Raw genomic sequence first — 24,251 nt, forward strand, 5'->3', positions numbered from 1 at the left:
ATCTCTCAGATATTCTCAAGAAGTTCAAAGGAGATGTGTTTTTCCTTTCAGTGTGCCCCTGTGTCAAAATTGGGTAAATTCGGCGCTGTAGCGCCCATATACTTCATATTCGGATTTTCAAACTTCCTGTGTACTTTATATTGTATATATCAGTTAATATGTTAGATATCTTATAAAATTAAGTGAACCTAAAATATTGGATATAATATAGCTTGGTATAAAAAAATTTTGAAATCGGTCAAGAAATTACTCCAGTCTCCATATACTATATACTGTTTTCTAGTGGACTAGTGGACTTTATTCTTAATAAAAATAAATAAATAAATTGCGAGAGTATTAAATATTCGGTTACACCCGAACTTAGCTTACTTCCTTACTTGTTGTAAAGATGTTTTTGATGTAAATTATATTGTATATATCTCGCTAACCAATGAAGTTATATAAATCAAACTTACGTACCCCACCACACACCCTGAAAATAGATCAAATCGGATAATAACCACGCCCACCTTCCATACAAAGGTTAGGTTGAAGATTACTAAAAGTGTGTTAACCCACTAACGAAAAACGTCAGAAACACTAAATTTTACAGGAGAAATAGCAGAAGGAAGCTGCACTCAGAGTTTTTTACAAAATGGAAAATGGGCGTGGCATCACCCACTTATGGGTCAAAAACCATATCTCGGGAACTACTGGATATTTCAGTGAAATTCGGTATATAATATTTTCTTGACACCCTGATAACACGTATAAAAAATGGGCAAAATCGGTTCACAACCACGACTACTTTCCTTATAACTTAATTTTGAATTCCACTTTATTCCTTCACTTTATAATACATATATACATAAGGATCAAATGAAGATAGCGGAATAAAACCTTACACAAATAGTGCATACCATCTCTGGCTTCACTTGTGAAAAAATTTTCGAAAACGACCTATAAAATTTCTTCAATAAATTGCGAGAGTATAAAATGTTCGGTTGCACCCGAACTTAGCCTTTCCTTACTTGTTCCAGTAAGTATTGTGCATTAGGGAACATTAAACATGTGAGGAAACATGGTTTCTTAGCAAGTTTTCTGATCGGACACAGACAAGCACTCATATAAATCATCATATACAATTCTTTGATTTCCATACTAGGAATTATTTACAAAGAAGAAAAAGATCATATAATAAGACAATTGATTTCGATTTCAGTTGGTTTGCATGAATGTGTTCCTAATATAATAGAATAATAATATTATAATAATAAACCAATAAAAAAACAGCTGGTATGATGAGGATTTTTGTCTCGCAGTAGAGAGAAAACAGACTGCCTACCTCGCAATGTTGCGATCGACCGCAATAAGTGCGGGATGGGATAGATACCGGGAGCTGAAGAGGGAAGCAAGACGCATTCGCAAACAAAAAAAGAAAGAGGCCGAAATGCGTGAGTATAAAGAGCTTGACAAGCTGGACGACAGGGGTAATGCTCAAAAATTTTACGAAAAGATCCGGCGACTAACTAAAGGCTTCAAGATCGGAGCACACTCGTGTAAGACCCGTAGAGGTGATCTAGTTGTTGATGACTTCTCCAGCCTGCTGAATGGCAGTGAAAGTACAACACCAGGAGATGGCGAACCCGATTCCCCAATGGACGACGATGGAACAGATGTTCCATTAGCTGACCATGAAGAAATTAGAACCATGCGCCAAATCCTGGAAAAGACCCGTGAAAAGAGGATCGACACACATCATCTCTTTGTCGATTTTAAAGTTGTTTTCGACAGCAGGAAAAGGAATTGCCTCTATGCCGCTATGTCTGAATTTGGTATCCCTGCAAATTATCCCCAAAATTAATACGGCTGTGTAAGCTGACGTCGAGCAACACCTGACGGAGCTTTGTCAGGATCGGAAAGAACCTCTCCGAGCCGTTCGATACCAAACGAGGTTTCAGACAAAGTGACTCACTATCTTGTGACTTCTTTAACCTGATGCTGGAGAAAATAATACGAGCTGCAGAACTAAATAGAGAAGGTACAATTTTCTATGAGAGTATACAGCTGCTGGCGTACGCCGATGATATCGATATCATTGGAAACAACACTCGCGCCGTTAGTTCTACTTTTTCCAGACTGGATAGGTAAGCGAAGCGTATGGGTCTATTGTTGAATGAGGACAAGACGAAATATCTCCTGTCATCAAACAAACAGTCAGGGCATTCGCGTCATCGCTTCCACGTCAAAATAACTTTGAAGTTGTAGATAATTTCGTATACCTAGGCACCAGCATCAATACCGATAATAATGTCAGCCATGAAATGCAACGCAGAATCACTCTTGCCAACAGGTGCTACTATGGTCTGAGAATGCAATTGAAAAGTAAAGTCCTCTCTTGACGAACAAAAACTAAACTCTACAAGTCCCTAATCATTCCCGTCCTATTTTATGGTGTAGAAGCGTGGACGATGTCAACATCCGATGAGACGGCACTAGGAGTTTTCGAGAGAAAGGTTTTGCGAAAGAAGATGGAAAGTTGAGCTGTACATATGTGTTATTCGACGACATAGACATAGTCCAGTGAATAAAAAAGACAGCGGCTACGCTGGCTAGGTCGAATGGACGAAAGTGCTCCAGCTCTGAAAGCGTTCGATGTGAGAGGACATGTCTTCACTGCCAAAAGGAGAGATGCGTGGCGCGCTGTTGTGGATTCGGCTATAATCGCGTAAGCGGAGTATACAAAGTATAGGTATACTTGAAAAAGCATAACAGGTATTTGAGTCTAATTACATTGTTATCGCCGCAATGAAGCATACTTTGCCGTTCTCCAGAAAGAGTTTTTTGAGGTGGGTATAGAGCTAAAAGGATAATATGCTGAATTTTGTCAACGGATGATGGAATTTTAATAATTATGTAACCAACCAAATGCTACTTCCATGTCGTATTTTCAGTAACACTTGAGATAACGACCCCTTTTTCGAATGGATCTAAACATTCGCCAGTCTGAACTTAATTGTCTCGTAAATCCCTTCTGCTAGGAACAATCCACATTTATATTTATTATTTAATTTAGTTTTTTTTTTAATTTTGCATCTTGTGGCTATTCAAGACTTAATAACTCCTGACTAAAATTGAAAAGAAACAAGTTATTTTATAATTTAAAAGGATTTAAAGTAAATACATACATACATACTTACGTAACATTTAGTGGAAATGTCTTTAGTTATCTATAATATTTTGGTGTGCTTCAAATCTAATCTAAATCCTAGTCATAATTTCTCTTAAGATTTCATCTCAAACAGAAGTTGATATGATATCAGCTATCTTAGGAACTGTTGTTTCTTTCTTGACATTCTCTTCAATATTGTTAACAGCTTTTTTTCTAAAACTTTTTTTTTCTTTAAAACTAAATTCGGGAGTATTAAATCGTTATACTTTACTTCGTATTATCTAGGGTAAAATTCATTAAATTTCTAAATTTCATGCTGCCACCTTAAGTAAAAAAATATGTATATTTTAGTCTTTAAGATACTTTGCACTGTAGACTTAATAAATATATATGTATACTTTATGAACTTTACCAATTTCACCCGATGATTCCCGCTTGTTCACCGCTAAGCAATATTTACCGAACCATTTTTATACTCTCGCAACAAATGTTGCTAAAGAGAGTATTATAGTTTTGTTCACATAACGGTTGTTTGTAACACCCAAAACTAAACGAGTTAGATATAGGGTTATATATACCAAAGTGATCAGGGTGAAGAGTGGTGTTCAAATCCGAATGTCTGTCTGTCCGTCCGTCCGTCCGTCTGTGCAAGCTGTAACTTGAGTAAAAATTAAGACCACTGCCACGCCCACAATATGGCGAAAACCGAAAACACATAAAGTGCCATAACTAAGCCATAAATAAAGCTATAGAAATAAAGTTTGGTGTGAAGGATCGCACTATGAAGGGGCATATTTGGATGTAATTTTTTTGGGGAAGTGGGCGTGGCCCCGCCCCCTACTAAGTTTTTTGTACATATCTCGCAAACCAATAGAGCTATATAAACCAAACTTTCTGCAGTAATTTTTTTTAGCCACTTCCTAATACAGTCCAAAAATGAAAGAAATCGGATCATAACCACGCCCACCTCCCATACAAAAGTTAGGTTGAAAATTACAAAAAGTGGGTTAACTCACTAACGAAAAACGGCAGAAACACTAAATTTCACATAAGAAATGGCAGATGAAAGCTGCACTAAGATTTTTTTACAAAATGGAAAATGGGCGTGGCGTCGCCCACTTATGGGTCAAAAACCATATCTCAGGAACTACTCGACCGATTTCAATGAAACTTGGTTTGTAATAGTTTCCTTACATCCCAATGATATGTTGTTAAAATAGGTCCTATATACCAGAACTTTGAAGACGATCTGAATCGTTTACTTTACAATATATAAAGTAAGCACTAGTGAAGATATCGGTGCAGAACTTTGCATAAATACTATGTTAATAGTGTGGCAGCCCCATTCTAAAAATCGCCAAAATCGGACCATAGGTTTTTAAGGCCTCATATATCGAACATGAGGACCTCGATGCTTCTAACCTAATAGTTAGGGTTTCCAACTTTCAATGGACTTTATACAATATATATGACGAATATGTGGGTCAAATTGTGTATTATATAATATAAATAAAGTCAAATAAATAAATTGCGAGAGTATAAAATGTTCGGTTACACCCGAACTTAGCCCTTCCTTACTTGTTAATTATTTGTTTAAACTCCGATAATTGTATAAATATATGTGTATATTGAAAATATGCTATATACTGAGGATGACTTGGACACTCCTCCATTTGCATGTTCAAAAAGATAAATAAATTAAGGATTGGAAATAAAAAATAATTTGATACATTGTTTTAACTTAACTCTTTAGTTTTGGTTATTACTGTATGTATGAGCAGTACCAGATTGTACAAAATAATATAGTTTATTGAAAGATGGTTTTAATTATTTATTTATTTAGAGTTACCCTCGTCGTTTTTAGCTTCAACAGTTAATATAGTATACTCTTATATTATATTACTAACAGTTGTTTTTATATCACGTTCCATTGTACAAAAGTACGCACATTCTTACATACAAATACATATGTATATAGGTACATATCCATACAAGTTTAAATATATATGTCGCTACGCTTCGTATGTATTTTCGCTGTCATATCAAGTATAAGTTTATTGCGACGAGTGCTTTTCACAAATTTTCTGACAACATTCGCCAAGCTTATTCAGTAGAGTTTTGATTGCACACTCGATCTCAACTCCGTAATTCGCTTCGTAATATTGTTTACGTTGCATACGGACGACGAAATTAGTTACATACATTTATACTTTAATATAAAATAAGATTTTGTTAATTGAAACAAAGCCTTCAATTTGGTTTAAAACAGTTAATAAATAAACATATTTCTACATTTTAACAGACAGCGCGACACAAATATGAGGTAAGTAAATTAGACCTTAACCCGTTAAAAGTAACACCTGAATTACATTGACCGTCATATATAGCTAAATGTATTTGTGCGCGACATATTGTATTTAAACTTAAAATTGTGCAATTTTAAAAAGTCAATTTTATGCATTATATTAATCATCGGACTTATAATCAGCGACTCCGAATGCTTACTTCCTTTAATTAGATACTTTTAGCATTAAATGGAATTCCGAAAACAGCTGCGTATACATATTTATACTAATGTATGATATTGGTTTTGATATTGCCGGTAAATAGCAAAACAAATTAAAATTTTAGTGTGGGTATGTTTTTTAGAGTAAAACACTTGTGTTCTTATTCTGACATACATACATACATAAATATATGAGTACGCAAAGATGCCTACTACAGCAATACTACTTGCGTCTAAGGTTTTTAAAATGTACAACCATTGCAACTTGTCTACTTGGTTACTGGAGTCAGAATATATTTCACAGTCATTCAAATAAAATACAGTACAATCTCTATAATGCGGACTGTAAGTTGTTTTTCAAATGTAGTTTTTTTAAGTTAATCTTTTTAAGTATATGGAAAACCATGGAGCACGAGTCGAATCGCCTAAGCGGTTCCTACGCCAAACATATATATGTGTATGCATATAGAAAAGCATAATTTTGCAATAAATTTTTAAAATGAACCGTTAAATACCATAACATATTTTTTACATTTTGTCTAGCCTAATATATCTCGAACAAATGTGAATATATCACAAAAAACATATAATGGCTACATACTGGTTGTAGATAAATTGATTTCAAAAATTAGCCAGTTTTTGAAAAAGTAGTTCCACCAAGTCGATGTCCGCAACCTATTTTTAACTGTGAAATTCTTAGGTTCAATTTTCGGAATAAATATTATGTACATATACATATATGTATATATATATGAAAAGTGGTTTTTCAAAAGATGATATCTATATCTAAACTTTTTTCACAAAATAAGCAAACGTTCTGAGGAAAATATTATATTTACAAGTCCACTGCAAAATAGTATTTGTGTTTAGGAAATGTGTCATTACATCGTTCTAACTACACAATTTGATAAAAATAGGATCTTGCCATTTAGAGCTACCAAATTCTTAAAAAACGAAATATCTTCTTTGACACGAAACTTTAATAACATCCCAATTTCTTGTGTACTTTTTTGTAAATATCCCCTTTTGCAATATACATGCATAATATTGTACCATTTCTGTTTTCGAGGTTTTTTTGCAGTTATATCCTTTCCTCCGCCATTGTTTAGATATTCTACGGTTTTCTCATCCATGATGTGGTAAAATCAAATAAATTCGTTAAAATCCATTCGAGGTTATATTGGGAAAATCAGTGATCGAATGGTAAAACCAAAATTGCACTATACAACTACAATAAATTTAAGTGAGGATACTAAATTGGGAGCTTACCCTTTGAGTGGCTCCAGGTGCACCAAAATAAAAAATGGAATTTAGGCCGAGATCCTAACCAAATAAGCTATAATAAATGAAACACTGTGCAAAAGTAAATATCGTGTTTTGAAAAGGTAATGTCACTATAAATAATTAATATATACATAAATAACCTTTTATGTTATGAAATGAAAAAAAAACTAAAAAAAAAAAATATCCCGTTTTGAAACGGACGCTCACTTTTAAAGCTTTTTTACTTGGAAACTATCACGTTCAATTGTATATATTAGCACTAAGAACCAGACTACATACTTAGTTTAGAAGAATGTAATTACCGACGTTTGAAAATATTTTTATTTGCACATTTACTTTTCTTTCCTTTACCGTACTGTCAATTTTTTCATTTTATTGCTTCATTGGGTTCAAGTGATTTTAGCTGTTATCATTCTGTCTTTATGATGGTATCTCCTTCATACATATTTTCAAAGTTCCCCTCACTTTCATTCATTTCTACAAACTATCAAACTAATTCATGCAGTACTCAAATCAATACAAAAGCATTTTAGGTATTTTAATGAAAAAATGTGATCTAAACGAATACTCTCATTTTATATAATGGACTTATATGTATGTTTATATAAAGATGAGTACATATGTATGTATTTACCTACGTATCTTTAATTGCCCTTACGATTTTGAAATTTCCAACGGTTCAGAATGATGCGGGCCAGATACGAAGAAGTTTTTTTAGGTACATATATACTTTGAAAAAAAAAAAAATCGCAATTTCATAAAATTAAGATCACCTGCGCCATAATTTTTATTACTATGAGGTTTTAAGTGATTTATTCACCGTGGCGTTATTTACCCTTACATACATATGTATGTATGATGATATTAGTTGTTAATGTTGAAATGTCGCCAATTTTAGAAAACCGCATTTATTGTTTAATAACTTTAACTTGAACTGTTCAAAATGACTATTAACCGGTTTTTTATCAAAGTTTATGACAAAATCATATATGTATTGTAAAAATTGGGAAAAGTCGTGCGTCATAATGATTTTTGATTACATTTCAAATTGTACATATATCAAAATACCAATGAGATAATGATAACTACCTTTTATTACCTTGAATAAGTAATAAATATTACTTATCATAGCTAATGAGCCATATTAGAAGGCATCTACATATTTAATGTAGCTTATCTTAAAACGTGCATCTGCGCAACGTCGTTTGATTATGAAAGTTTTTAATCAGGGGTCATAAATAACTTATTATTAAAAAAAATGTGTTTCATAAAAATCATATGCATATATATATATTCATATATTCAAAATTATTAACTGTTTATGGTCATAATAAAGTAAATTAACGAATTATAAATTTCAATTATACATACGTACACAAACACAATGTAACACATATCACTTAGTATATTACTTTGATTATTCAGATTTTCTGCGACGTCTTCCAAGACACGCGTGTACGCATCCTAAAAAATTCGAACATATACTTTTATTTTTGTACAAAAAAGAAACCTTCTTAATTGAATTGAATGGAATTTTTCGATTTTACTCGAAAATCATTTGTACTGATGATTATGGTTTGGGGTTGAGCAACAACTGTTCAGATACCCATGATCAAAACGTTAGTATATTTGTATATATTTCTTTTTATACTCTCGCAACAAAAGTTGCTAAAGAGAGTATGTATTATAGTTTTGTTCACATAACCGTTGTTTGTAACACCCAAAACTAAACGAGCTAGATATAGGGTTATACATATATACCAAAGTGATCAGGGTGAAGAGTGGAGTTCAAATCCGAATGTCTGTCTGTCCATCCGTCCGTCCGTCTGTGTAAGCTGTAACTTGTGTAAAAATTAAGATATCTTGATAAAACTTGGCACACTTATTTCTTGGCACCATAGGAAGGTTGCTTTCGAAAATGAGCAATATCGGACCACTGCCACGCCCACAAAATGGCGAAAACCGAAAACACATAAAGTGCCATAACTAAGACATAAATAAAGCTATGGAAATAAAATTTGGTATGAAGGATCGCACTATAAATGGGCATATTTGGTTGTAATCTTTTTGGGAAAGTTTTTTGTACATATCTCACAAACTACTAAAGCTACATCAACGAAATTTTCAGGAGTCGTTTTTTTCAGCTATTTCCTTATATATTCCAAAAATGGAGACAATCGAATTATAACCACGCCCACATCCAATACAAAGATTACGTTAAAAACTACTAAAATTGCTTTAATTCAGTAAGGAAAACCAATAGAAACCTTAAATTTTATTATAAAGAAGCTACAGAAGAGCTGCACTCAAAATGGTATACAAAATTTTATATGGGCGTGGTTCCGTCCACTTATGGGTCAAAAACCATATCTCCGAAACTACTCGACCAATTTCAATGAAATTCGGTTTGTAATATTTCCCTGGCATTCCAATTATAAGTTGTGAAAATAGGTCAAATCGGTTCACAACCACGCCTACTTCCCATATACCAGAACTTTGAAGTCGATCTGAACCGTTTACTTTACAATATATAAAGTAAGCACTAGTGAAGATATAGGAACAGAACTTTGCACAAATACTACATTTATAATGTGGCGTCGCCTTTCGGAAAATCGTCGAAATCGGATCATAAATTTTCAAGGCCCCATGTATCGAACATGAAGACCTCAGGGCTTCTAATTCTTTTATTTTTTATCGAAATATAGGTAAGTCTCTCAAATTTTTTGAAGAAATTCGGAGGGAATATCTTTCTTTTAATAATATGTCTCCGTGCCTAAAATACCGGTCATAACTTCACCTAACTTCCATATACCTAATATTTGGGTTTCCAACTTTCAATGGACTTTATACCATATAAATGACGAATATGTGGGTCAAATTGTGTGTTATATTAATAAAATTAAATAAAGAAATTGCGAGAGTATAAAATGTTCGGTTACACCCGAACTTAGCCCTTACTTACTTGTTTAAATATGCATATCATTTGTTTTCCAAAGAACCGCTAAATGTACATAACCATAATATTCTAAGTAATATCCTCAATATGTATTTATAGATGTTACATCTTAAGTTTCCACAATTCGGTGTATACGTCTGGAATTGTACCAAACCCCATTAATAATATTCAAGTCTCAGTGATATTTTGTTTTAACTTTACAGAATAATTTTTAACAAGAAAGTCCTGATATGGGCAGTGATAGTCGCATTGGTTGTAGTTGGTGTGATCCTTGGATTGGTATTTGGTCTAAGAAAAGAATCACAAAGAGAAACAATTGCTGCCGCCGTGGTTTCGAATGGAAGAGGTTGTGCCGATATAGGCAGGTATGTATTATTCACAATATTTGTGGACATTTTTGTATATGGGCAAACAATTTCATTGTAGTCAAATGTTAAATGATGGTGGATCAGCTGTGGATGCCGCAATCGCAACCCTACTTTGTGAGGGTGTGATTCTCCCACACAGTATGGGGATAGGCGGAGGTTTCTTTGCTACAATATACACCAAGTCCACTCGTAAAATTGAGACATTGGTAGCGCGAGAGATGGCGCCTTCCCGATCTCAAAAAGACATGTTTGTTGGTGAACAAAATATTAAAGGTTAGTACTCGTAATAGTTAACAGAAAATATTACCTAAAATCTCGTTATGCAGTATACACGTATGTATGTACATATATATGTCATATGCTCTTTTTGTTTTATGACTATGAATTTCGTTAATTTTTCTTTGAAATTAATTCTTTGGGTTCTTTGTATGCCAGTACAAGATTAGATATTTGTCGGTGTATACTTTATGAGGCATCGGAATAAGCAAACCTCATTAAAATTTTAAAGCTGCAATTTTGCCTTTATCTTAATCGTTATTTAAGTGTGCATATTTCTCACTTTGGTTTACAATTGCTGTTATTCGGAGCTTATCACATCCGTGCATAAAACTGCTAATTGTTTCCAAGATCATAATCGTTTCGCGTGGCGGCGCAATTAGTATTCCACAGTTTTTTGTTATTTTCTTAAAATATAAAATCAAATAAAGACAAGTTAGGGCTAAGTTATATATGATGAGTTATATGGTGATGAGCACGGCATCGTCATAGAGGGAAATGCAGTAGTTGCAAAGGAATAAGTTACGAAGTTTCATCATTTCAAAATTGTTTCATGTTGCTGTTGGTACGGATAGGTGTACGGACATAATATTTACCAACACATGACAAGAGTATGAAACTATAATTTGTGCAAAATCGTTCGAAAGTTTTTCTCAAATGTTCAAAAGAAATATATTTTATACATAGGTGCCCGTGCTGGTGCTGTACCTGGAGAGATACTTGGTTATTGGGAAATGCACCAAAAATACGGCCGACTTCCTTGGAAAGTACTGTTTCAACCGACCATAAAGTTATGTAAAGAAGGTCATTGGGTTTCTAAGTACCTTGCTGCAGCTATAAAATCTAAGTTGAATGAAATTCGTAATGAACCTTCGATGAGAGAAATTTTTCTGAAAGAAGATGGTACACCATTTGTTGAAGGAGATTATATGAAGCGGACTCAATTGGGAGTCACACTAGACAAAATTGCTGAAAATGGCGCCGGAGAGCTTTACGGTGGCGGAGAAGTCGGTAAATTGTTCATAGAAGATATTGAAGAACTAGGTGCAATTATTACCGAGGATGATTTGAAAAACTTCAAGTATGTTCATTTTAGCAAGATTTTTATTTTATTAAATTAAACTAAATATGTCTTGTTTATCTTTGATAAGAGTACGTTGGGAGGACACTAATCACATTATAGCAAATGTAACAGGTGGATATACTCTTTACACTACACCCCTTCCATCCAGTGGCGCCTTACTTGCATTTATGCTAAATGTTTTGACCGATTTACATACCGATAGTGAAGAAATTTACTGGCAACGTGTGGTTGAAACATTCAAGCATGCTTATGGTCAACGCACAAATTTGGGTGATATGGAAAATGAACCCGACCTAAAGCAGACAATTGAAGAAACCTTTAATAATTTGATTAGCCAAGAGTTTGCTGACCATGTACGGACATTAATTTTTGACAATAAAACATTTGATAATTACAATTACTATGGTGCGAACTTCACCTCTGTAGAAGATCACGGAACCGCTAACATGGCGGTATTAGCGGCGAATGGTGATGCTGTAACTGTTACCAGTACAATAAACAATTAGTAAGTGGAGTCATTAATAGATCCAAGGATTAATAAAAAATGTTTATTTGATATTTTTGTAGTTTTGGTAGTAAAGTCCGATCACATCGTACTGGTATTATTCTTAACGACGAAATGGACGACTTTTCAACTCCGGGAATAGTCAATAGCTTTGGAATACCTGCCTCCCCTGCTAATTATATACATCCAGGGAAAAGGCCAATGTCTTCGATGTGCCCGGCAATTATACTCGATCAATATGGCAATGTGCGAATGCTAGTTGGAGCGGCTGGCGGTAGCAAGATAACCACCTCAGTTGCGACGGTATTTATACTTTATTTTACATTGTTCATACATACATAATCAAACATAAACACCCAAACTGAAATGGGCCTGAGAAAATCTATAAGACCTAATTACTCTTATTATATAAACAATGGGATATGGTTTAAAGGAAATTATATATTGTGTTTATTTAAAGGCAATCATCAAATATCTTATCTTAAACCAGTCATTAAATGAGGCTATAAATGGAGGAAGACTACATCATCAATTAGCTCCAATGCAGGTTGATGTTGAGGCCGAAGTATTACCATCAGTGTCTGCATATCTGAGCAAAGTGGGTCACATTCTAAATGTTTCACCAGAAGGCTCGGGATTTGCTGCTCTGACTGCAATCGGTGTACGCGATGGCATTCCTGAACCATTTTTTGATCGACGACGAGTTGGAAGCACTTCAACGGTATCTCTTAAAAATAAAATGGTTCATTAAAGATGGATCGAAGCACATACAAACTTGGTAGTGTCTGTTGAATACGATTGTTTTAAAGATGTTTGTTTATGTAATAATTGTGATATTAAAATACTAACCTTAGTAAAATACTAATCTTCAACCTAAATTCAATGGAGAAGTATTAGCTAATGTAGTTTCAACTATTTAATCAAATAAAAATAAATTTAAACTCGCTAAACTTATTTGTAGCAAACATAGTATATACATACATGTTTAAGATATTCATTTCAACGTTTATTTTCTTAGCAACAAATAACCCTGAAGGAATTTTTTCAGCAGTTTGTTTCACACATGTACATATGTAGATTAAATCGTATGCCAAGCTCACAAGTTTGTTAGGTTAGTTTTATAATTATTATTTGTAATTTGCATTTGTTAGAGTTCTATATTATATCTACAGATGTATATTCACCGTTTCAATAAATTATAGCATACAATTTTACAAAAAATATAGGTGGCCAATATACATATTATTTTTTATTTTTTTATATTATTTATTGAAAATACCACAGACATTTTTTGTAACACGATAACAACTTCGTTTTATTATAATATTTTCCAGGAGAAAAGTCAAGTTTGGCGATAATAAATATAATATTACTGGCAATACACATTCAAATTCACATTATCACTAAACATTTATTTTTATTACGTTTTTATTGGTAATGCAAAAGCCCATCTAGTTTATGCATAAGTAAATATTTAGGTATAAATTTAACACAGGAAAATAAATAACAATAGTAATAAAAAACATTCTACCAAGGTAATTTTTGCCCATCATATTGATAGAATCCGCCGTTATTCTTCTCATTAAATTGGAAGAGAATTTCTATGATTGACCTTGAGCTGGTTCTCACATCAAGAGGAGCACTGGAGCCTCCCAGATTGGTACGCACCCAACCGGGATGTAAACTTACGCAAAGAATTCCGTCTTTAAGAAGATCGATACTCATTGATTTGGTTGCGGCATTCAAAGCAGCCTGTAAAATAAATTTACAATTGACAAAATATTGAATTATATGTACATATCTTTTGAGTTTTTGGTAAGTACCTTCGAAGTGCGGTATGCATAAATAGCTCCATCTGTATTAGCTTCAATGGAACCGAGAATTGAACTCATGTTTATAATAGCGGCTCGTCTAACCCCCATTCCAATATTTTTATTAGCTATAGAAGCCCGTTTTAATAGTGGAAGGCAAACCTAAAAATATCCCACTCTTATTTAGAGATTCGATTGCCTAAATTCGTAAATACGTGTATTTTTACGAATTCAACAGTTTATATTCAAATACTACAAATTATGTATTTAAAATTTAAAAATAACATAAAATTATATATAGTAAAGATATTTTGGAATATATCATGGACCAAAATTAACATTTGCTTCATAATCAGTAACTTTCAATTTGGCATTAACCTGCAATAAATTTTTTTCTGTTTTTTTTTTGGAATATACAACACATATCATTTAATGGATATAACATAGAGTGATTTGTGATGTAATTTTGAATTAATGTACAAATATAAAATATGTTACTGAAAATGCTCTCTTAGTATATACAATTAAATGTTTCTTATGTATAAAAATCAAATTTCCGCCACCAAATTACTAACGTTGTGGCAAAAACGCTTCGTGACTTATACTACACAAGCTACTACCTACCCAGTAGTAACATAAATATAATTTGTGCCCAACTTTAAAGGTTCTTATATTAAATATATACCTTTGATAGCATTATTGGTGCAATAGTATTCGTGTGTAAAGTCTGCACCAACTCATCTAATTTAACTGTAGTTATACGCGTAGATTTGGGAGCAAAACCAGCGTTATTGAATAACACATTCAATCCGTCACCCTTCACCACATCACCTACTCGTTTTATTATATTGCCATAATTATTAAAATTAAGCAAGTCTGGAAGAACGTAGAAATTAAAGAATTTAAAGAAATGTATTACGAAATCTTATAATAAAGCACTAAACGTGTTGATAATGGTTTAAAAACGAATCAGATCATTATTGTGCCTAAACAAGTCGTGTTGTTTCTTGATGTGTCAGTGTTCTAAAAAATGTACATCTCAAATATTATAATTACTAAAAATTTTACTTGAATAGTGTCACAACTCAAAAAAGCCGATTTTTCTGGAGAGCGATTTAAAGTTTTCAATTGTCTCTTATTTCGCAAATAAAGAAAATGCCATCAGTTTATTGACAAATCTAGTGGCGTGTAATATATTAAATACAATGTTGAGCATAAATGGACCAAATAGAGTGTACTAATAATGCTTTTTCTTGACCATAAATGTCATCCACTTTGAATTATGTCGTCATTTGTGAAAAATATAAATAAATTTCGCCGTCATACGTCAAATGTGTCGTTTTTGCTAAAAAAGTAATATGAAAAAATTTAATTAATTTTTCACCAATATCGTTGTAATACAAAATCTGTCGTTCTTTCTGAAAATAAAATCAAATTCAACTTTTCACATTATGTGTTGGAACACAAAATATGTCGTTATTTCGTAAAAAAATGTATAACTAATTCTGGCACAACTGAGAAGTGTCGTTATTATGGTTAAAAACTAATGCAACATAACAAGTTTAAGAACGGCACATTCTTATATCACGGTTTATTTTCCAGCATCGGATTGAAATTTTTATACAATATGGACGATGAAATTGCGCACATTTTTGCATACTCAACTCAAAAATCGTGTTTTTTGAGTAATGACACTATTCAAGTAAATGAGCGATAAAATGATTTTATTAAAAATAGTAAAAGCTAAAATAAATGACATTACCGATCTCCAAAATATGTATTGACGAATGGTTGGCTGCTAAATCCTTTAGTTCCTAAAAAGAATTGGTTAACATTAGATGAGAATTGAGCAGTTGAAATGCCAATTACAAATATATAAGAATTTGCTAATTCGAGCGAATATTTATATTAACAAATCGAGAGATGTTTGGTCCAAATTACGACTACAATTGCATTACTGTGCATATTCGGGTTCTGTTAACTTTTTATGCTTCAGCTATCTAATGAATAATCTAATTTTAAATAAATGGTAGATAGAGAGCCTATTGAGGGACATTAGTAGTTAGATTATACTATTTGTCATTATGCGTGTATATATAATACATATGTATACATTATGAGTGCTTTAAAATTTAATTATTGTATGAATGTTTATTTATATTAAGCCTTAGTTTTTAGCAACACCTCCAACATTTAGCTTTGCCTTGAAATATAAGAGAAAATATAATCCACAAAATTCCAATGCCAGATAACTTTTTTTAGCAATTAGAATGAACTGAATCATTAATGTAGTAATTGAACGTGTTGCGGTAATAGTTACATTGATTTCCCAAATACTTCGAAATAGACTACCGGATTGCAAAATTATTGTCCATCTCCTTTAATCACCATATTTATCATATGAGCTGTATAAAGGTGCGTTTCAATAGCTATACTTCCTACTATCGAATGGTATAATACCATTCGACACATCTACATATACATACAAGTGCACTTCCATAACTCGAAGATCTCCATAACTCAAACTCTTGAACTGGTAATAGCGTTTAGGAGTCAAATTTCATACAAATAAGAGTTATATCATAATGAGGAGAACAAAAAATATGATATTACACTTATGGATTGCATAAATCATTTAACAAAGGCATCAAAAGCCAAACAATAGAGATCTGCAACAAACAAAATTTCAGAATACATGTTTTAACGTACATATGTACATAAAACTTTGTGCGAAGTAAATAAATAAACCTGTGTACAAATCTATATTTTACAGCTTGTTGAAATATTGTATGTTTTAACGAAAATGTCTATAACTCGAAGTTTTTTTGTGGGTTACCATAACCCGACATTCGAGTTAGGGCATTTCAACTGTACAGTACTTTTTGCTTAATTGCACATCAAAGAATCTTGTTTAAATGAACAGTTTGTTCAATTACAGGAATCACTCTTATTTGGACCACCTGGTAAATTAAGGATTAGAGATTCAAAATTTGAAATTATTTTGTTGTATTAAATAGTACAATATTAAAATATTGTCCAAAATTATGAAATAGATACGATTAAAATTTCAAGAGAGAGAAGGAAAATCTTACTATCAGACCACGTCAGTATGAATGTAAAACTTTAATCGGGTTTATCTCAAATTTTGAAGTCAGAGGACATGATTTCTTGAAAAGTTATGAAACGATTCTGTTGAAAAATTTCCAAACATTTTTATGCAACTATTTTTTCGAGTCAGTATATGGCGCAAATGTGGCACCAAAGTTAATTTTTTTAATATTTTCTTTTTTCCTTCGTTCATTAACAAAAAATATTTTTGGTTTGTTGATTTGGATGAACCAATAATGAGTTATGATGTCCACGGCAACAACCTTTTTTTTGGCCACTTCTTGGAAGATGAGGCACAACCGCTTAGCTTTCTAATTTGTAAATATAAATTTCACAACATAATAAGAATAAAATATTAGGTTCTATCTCCCTGTATTTGACAACCTAATATATGATTGTATACACTAACAAAAAATTTTAAATATACTCATGTTTTCAACATCCCACTCTTAACGGATAATGCATATGTATGTGTACTTAAAGTTTTTCAAATATTTGAATATTTTTTATCCTTAAAGGAAAAAATTTAATAACCATATTATGTACTATGTAATCTATCAAAATCAATTAAACGAGTCCAATTATACGAGAAAATTTACATGTGTTTACATATGCTATATTTTTTGCCCGATAACACCGTTAAATTACACGGGGAAACCAATTAACCATATTGTAACGAAAATGGCACCAGAACAAACTAGAATAGACAATCGAAAGCGATAACTTGCCGGATTTATCTAGACATCGATATTCGTAGTTGCCAGAATGTTCGAGTGACGATAACATGCTAGCAATCGACTATCTAAGGGCTGCCGGGCTGGCAGCAAGAGACAGTTCTAATAAGAGAGTTGTCGTATGAGGACAATTCTAAGGAGAGAGTTGTCGAGTAAAGTGTAAACAAGCTATAAGTTAGAGTTGTAAAGTAGAGTATTGAGTAATAAAGTGTTAAATTATAAGGAATTGGAAATAAAGATTAGTGTATAGCCATTAAAGTGTGACTTTTATTTGACAATCCAGTGATCGAACTCAGGGTAGAGTTTTAGAGTAAACGACAGATTTTGGAAATCCGTTACAATATTAAACGAAAAGTACTGTATATGTTTATGTATAACATATATGTAGGTTATATACATTCAACAAAATTACGTATGTACACGGAGATCAATACTGTATCGGAGATTTACGAATATTTTCAGTAAAATGTCTTACATAAATACTTACTATGTATATCCAATACCTGGGCGCTTGGAAATTAAATAAGAAAATGGTGTGTTTGCGAAACCATTTCACCCACTTTCAAATTGGGATATCAATGAAATGTTATGTACCAAATTTGTTTGAATTCATCGAGGTATGGATTTTGATAAAAAAATTAGTCAATTTGAGTACCGAAAGTACACTACAAAGCAAGTCTCGACTACGCATGTACAACTCCAATAATGAAATGATATAATGATATGGTATTAAAAAGTATGGGAGATAAAAAAATTATTTTTTTTTTTTGCAGCTAATCAAAGAAATATTTTGCTGCTAAGCTGGCAGCACTGGTTTCCATTAGCACTAAATAAATTACTGCATCTGGCAATACTATGTTAAATATTGAGTGGAAAACTGGAATCGTGTCAAGAAAAGTGTGCATAAAAGCGAAGGAAAATTGGAAGAGAGTTTTATTTCAACTAGAAATTTGAAGAGTTTAGATATAGTTTTTGTTGGATTCCACTTATTCTGTGATCAGTTGTGAGCTACCATTCTTTAATCTGTTCAAAAGTCATAGACATTTTGAAGTGATTTCTAATTGCTGTACAATATTAGTTGGAGCATTTTTCGTGGTTTTAAGCTTATTAGTCGTGCAGAAATCAAAATTGTGTATCATAATGGCGCCTATAAACAGTATGTACTGTATAATACATATTAACTAATTATTAAAAACTTATCGTATGAATAATATAAATATACATATCTTACTGTGGCTTTGTCGAGATCTCTGCATGTTGCAAAAATGTGTTGTGGGGGCTGTGGTAATTTCACAAGTGTTTTAACAATGCCCAGACCCAATCCACGATTGCAACCGGTAATTAGTATAGAATTCATTTGAGTTATTCTATAGTCTTCCAATGGCTTGAAGGTTACAAAGAGTATTACGGTTGCAGTAAAACTGGTATTTCTCTAATTGCGCAATTACGGTTCACTACTGGAATAACGAAAATTATAATGAATTGTGAGATAGAATAGTTTTGTAAAGCAGATAGTTCGCGTTCAAATGAAAGGTGGTCTACAAGAGGTCGGGATCATTAAAGTCTCATTTTGCTGTCGGCGAATTGACTTGTTTTTATATTAATTTCCAGTGGAATGTTTTATTCCAAGATATTTTCCATGAATGTCAATAAAATGTCAAAAACTTATTGGTTAATTTTTAATATATCTGCTCTTTAAGTTCTTATTTTTTGATTTAAACTACGGTGCATATTTGTATATTTATCTAATTTTAATATAGCGTAAAGAGGTTTCCGATGTTTATGAGTTATAGTTCAAAAGTTATATTATCAGTTGCACGTTCAAGGACGCCATTGCAAAACAATGTGACACACTTGAAGTTTAACGCGGACTATTTTTTAAGAAGAATGACTACATATATCTCGTCACTTAAAAAACGTAAGCAGTAATTGCTGATACTAATATGTTACTGGAATCCATAAACTGACGTTACTTTAAATCTAGAATATTCGTGAATATTTGTATGTATATGCACATAAATGGAATATGCAGATTGCTGAGTCATTCCGTGTAGTATTTCACAATAATTTTATAACATTAGTTGATTTGTTCGATTACTTGCATATTTTCTTATATTGGACAATAATATAATAATTTCAACTTTGTATATATGTACATATTCATCCTCTTTTTAATAAAGTATGAAAACCATTAATTTGAAAACATCTGATAGTTTTATATTTATATATGTACTTATACTACAGGCCATAACGAGAATACTTTTATTGACTTTTAAATAATTTACTCACTCACGTTAACCAAATTAACCACTATTTATAGATGAATACGACTACGATTTGGTTGTGATTGGAGGCGGCTCGGGTGGGCTTGCCTGTGCAAAGGAGGCGGTGGCTTTAGGAGCTAGAGTTGCATGCTTAGACTATGTAAAACCCTCGCCAGCGGGTTCTAAATGGGGCCTTGGGGGAACTTGTGTTAATGTTGGATGTATTCCTAAAAAGCTTATGCATCAAGCTGCTCACTTAGGTGAAGCTGTACATGTAAGTTTGTCTAATATGCTTTAGTAACTTAATTTATAAAAAAATGGTTCATAGGAATCTGTTGCATATGGTTGGGAAATCCCAGAGCCAGAGAAAATAACTTCAAATTGGAATAAATTAGTTCAAGCTGTACAAAATCATATAAAATCTGTAAACTGGGTTACCCGGGTGGACTTACGAGATAAGTAAGTATCATTCAAATTTTATTGTTTAGAATATATAGATATAGCTAAGTAACTAAATATGCATATAAATTCTTAAATAATTTTGTAGAAAAGTGGAGTACATTAATGGCTTGGGTTATTTCAAGGATCCTCATACAATAATAGCTAAAATGAAAAATGGAACTGAACGATCCATTACTGCGCAGAATGTGTTAATCGCGGTAGGTGGACGGCCGAGATATTCACCAATACCTGGAGCAATAGAGTATGGTATAACTAGTGATGATATCTTCAGCTTGGATCGGGAACCAGGAAAGACGCTTGTGATTGGCGCTGGATGTATGTATTGGTCACAAACCTCTTTAATAAAACAGAATTATAAAAATAAAATACTTCTTCCAGATATAGGATTAGAATGTGCTGGTTTCCTTAAAGGCTTAGGATATGATGCTACAGTTATGGTGCGTTCTGTCGTTTTACGAGAATTCGATCAGCAAATGGCGGGCATTTTAAAAGATTCAATGATTGAGCGTGGAGTTAAATTTTTGTTTACCACTTTGCCAAATTCCATTGAAAAGCAAAATGATAGCCGTTTGAAAGTGAAGTGGACTAATTCCAACACAGGCGAAGAAGGATCGGATGTCTTCGACACAGTCCTTTTCGCAATCGGCCGCAAAGGTTTAGTTGAAGACCTTAATTTGGGTTCAGCTGGTGTGGAAGTGAAAAATGATAAAATTGTAGCCAATGATGCAGAACAAACAAATGTTCCTCATATCTATGCAGTTGGTGATATTTTAGAAGGCAAACTAGAACTAACACCGGTAGCTATACATGCCGGGCGTTTATTGGCCCGTCGACTATTCTCTGGATCGACTCAGTTGATGGATTACACTAATGTCGCTACAACTGTGTTCACTCCATTGGAATATTCTTGTGTTGGTTTGTCAGAGGAAGCAGCATTACAAAAATACGGTGAAGACAATATTGAAGTTTTCCATGGTTTCTACAAACCAACAGAGTTTTTCATACCTCAAAAAAGCGTTCGCTATTGTTATCTTAAAGCTATTGCTGAAAGAAGCGGTGATCAGAAAGTACTGGGATTGCATTACGTTGGACCAGTTGCAGGAGAGGTTATGCAAGGATTTGCCGCAGCTGTAAAGTAAGATTATTATGTTGTGGTATTTTATAGGTGGTTTTATAAAATATATGTTTACAGAGCTGGCCTTACTATGAAAGATTTATTAAACACTGTTGGCATTCATCCAACTACTGCAGAAGAATTCACCCGACTTTCTATTACAAAGCGGTCCGGCCTGGATCCTACACCTGCTACATGTTGCAGTTAAACGGAAATATTTATAAAATATGCCGTTGAGGGATTGTATGTTAACATACGTATAGCAGTAGACTTCTAGACAATGTATAACATGTTCTAGAAGGAAACAATAAATTAATTAATATATTCAAATAGTGTTTTATTTAATAAAAAAACTGTTTTACTCTTTTACATGCCATCGAAAAACTTCTAGATATCCCTATCGAATTAATGGAACTTGTGTATGATTTTAAGGATTTGTTCACTTTTTCGATATTACAAAGAATGATGTGAATACAGTGGAACTTCCATAATTCGAACTTCTATAAGTCGAATACCTCCATAACTCGATCTTTTGAATTGGCAGTAGCGTTTAGAAATCAAATTTCATACAAATTTGCTTCCATAACTCAAAATTCTATAACTTGAAGTTCTCCATAACTCGAACTCTTAAATTGGTCATAGAAGTAAATTTTCATACAAATTTCCTTCCATAAATCGAACTTTTCGACCAGGGAACACTACAAAATTTAAAATTCTACTATCAAGGAACAATTTTAAAGGAGTCCCTATATTCGTATGGAGGCGAACAAAAAAATTATACTACACTTATAGATTTCATAAATCGTGTAACAAAGCCATGGGATACAGACGTCAAGAGCCAAACAATAGCAAACTGCAACAAACAAAATTACAGGATATATACTTTGTAAATAACTAAAACTGCGGGTAAATCTATATTTTACACATTTGTGAAATATTTACGTTTTAATGAAAATGTCTATAACTCAAAGTCTCTCTAACTCGAAGTTTTTTTGTGGATTATGGTGATTCGAGTTAGAGAAGTTCCACTGTATAGGAAAAATAAGAAGTTAGGAACGAATACGAAATATAGCACTCCAAAGTGGATAAAGATATGCGTAAAGCTCCGATGACAGTCGTCTCTACGTAACGTTGAAACAGCAGACTTTCTCAATATTTGGGGAATATTTTATGTCGCCAGAGCAACAATAACTAAATGCAGAAGTGATGTTAAATATACAAATTGACAATTTTCTACACCTTGAAACATTGGGAACAAAATGCAAAATGGCAGACTTCAAATGTGTCAAAAGCATTGTATAGCCTTTTAAGATTACCATTAAAGCCACGCCTTCTCAACTGAACTCAAATATCATCAAAATCTAATATCAACCAAAATACTAACTATTGTCAAATGACCTAATAAGAGATTTTGCACAACATTATGATTGAAGTTCTGCGGTCGGTCCTTACACATCCTGTAGAATAAAATATATATGTATGTACTTATAATTTGTAAATAGTTATTGGATCACTAAATTGACAAATTAATAGTCGTGTAAAAGTTTGGATATATTTATAATTTTATATGAATGCAATCGCATAATACATGTCATCTCCAATTAAATTTAAGTACATTTTTAATAAAGAGAAACTGCAATTATGGCTCTTTAGCCTAAGTCAATGTAGTGTTTAATTATAATTTATTAAATTTACTTTCCATGACCTAAAGTACAATAGTAATTCTATTCTTATATATATGTACACTTATAAATACATATTGTACATACTATACTATTGTATGTATGTAGATTGTAGTATATAAAAACGTACACTGCGTTTTCACATCGAATTCCGTTTCTAGAGGACCAGTGATGATTTGTTTGTTCCCTTGCTCATTCTTTGTATGTGTTTTTTTCATTTTTCCACTTAACTAGTTGTCCTGCTTAAATTAATTATAATACATGTTTATGCATTGGTAGTTAGTTTTTGTTAGACCAGGGCTCTAAGACCTTTATTCGCTATGTTATTTTATTTTCAAATCTATTTAAGTTGTACATACGTATGCGTATTTTTTAACATTTATTGTTTAAATAATGTATATGTTTACATACATATATGTATATTACGAGTTTCGATAAAATCGAGTAGCATACTAAATTGTACAAATGTACATTGTATGGTACGTGTCCGTACAACAACATACATATTCTGGAGACGGTTAATTCGATAGATATCGTTTTCTACTCATTAACGTCGGTGTTAATCATGTACAGAGACAGTTATAAGTAGATATTATTAGAAAAATAAGAGTAAATTTGTATTTTGTCCATTGGTGGTTCTTGTTGCAACTGCGTTCCTATACGCCGACGTGTTATCAGCAAATGAATCGCTTACTTACGGTGGTGTCATATTATGTCCCAAATTATGAGTGCGAACCTTGTTATATACAACTATTATTGAGGTAATGTATGTATATGATGATGATAACGATAGATATCCAAGTATGCATATTTACCATATAAAATAACTTATTTTTTGGCTCCAAAATGATGGATAATTCGTTTTTCCAAGTTACGAGAACATGAATAATTTCTAACATTTTGCTTCAATATTTAGGCCTGATATCAAAGAAGATATATGTACATG

General features: G+C 32.6%; 3 protein-coding genes across 4 annotated transcripts; 2 read left to right on the forward strand and 1 right to left on the reverse strand.

The window, feature by feature from the left end:
* The first annotated feature begins 5,267 nt into the window (after positions 1–5,267).
* LOC105212825 (glutathione hydrolase 1 proenzyme) lies at positions 5,268–13,102 on the forward strand. The gene is made up of 7 exons (XM_011185119.3): positions 5,268–5,474; positions 10,101–10,262; positions 10,324–10,538; positions 11,229–11,622; positions 11,693–12,130; positions 12,193–12,433; positions 12,591–13,102. Exons 1-7 carry the CDS (start codon positions 5,470–5,472, stop codon positions 12,879–12,881), a joined length of 1,746 nt encoding a protein of 581 aa, XP_011183421.1. The 5' UTR covers positions 5,268–5,469; the 3' UTR covers positions 12,882–13,102.
* Positions 13,103–13,580: 478 nt separating this feature from the next.
* LOC105212827 (C-factor) lies at positions 13,581–19,337 on the reverse strand. The gene is made up of 5 exons (XM_011185122.3): positions 19,015–19,337; positions 15,704–15,755; positions 14,627–14,817; positions 13,954–14,103; positions 13,581–13,882 (listed from the first exon to the last, which is right to left on the reverse strand). The coding sequence occupies exons 1-5, from the start codon at positions 19,138–19,140 to the stop codon at positions 13,658–13,660; spliced, it is 744 nt and encodes a 247-aa protein (XP_011183424.1). The 5' UTR covers positions 19,141–19,337; the 3' UTR covers positions 13,581–13,657.
* Trxr-1 (thioredoxin reductase 1, mitochondrial) lies at positions 18,643–21,953 on the forward strand. Of its 2 annotated transcripts, none has more exons than XM_011185121.3 (6): positions 18,643–18,939; positions 20,104–20,321; positions 20,376–20,506; positions 20,595–20,824; positions 20,888–21,644; positions 21,702–21,953. In XM_011185121.3, exons 1-6 carry the CDS (start codon positions 18,924–18,926, stop codon positions 21,829–21,831), a joined length of 1,482 nt encoding a protein of 493 aa, XP_011183423.1. In that variant the 5' UTR covers positions 18,643–18,923; the 3' UTR covers positions 21,832–21,953. The 2 variants fall into 2 exon arrangements, with proteins under 2 accessions (XP_011183423.1, XP_011183422.1); XM_011185120.3 differs by lacking the exon at positions 18,643–18,939 and adding an exon at positions 19,440–19,701.
* The last annotated feature ends 2,298 nt before the right edge of the window (positions 21,954–24,251 follow it).

The sequence above is a fragment of the Zeugodacus cucurbitae genome, chromosome 5 (genome assembly GCF_028554725.1).
Source record: "Zeugodacus cucurbitae isolate PBARC_wt_2022May chromosome 5, idZeuCucr1.2, whole genome shotgun sequence".
Taxonomy (NCBI): Eukaryota; Metazoa; Arthropoda; class Insecta; order Diptera; family Tephritidae; genus Zeugodacus; species Zeugodacus cucurbitae.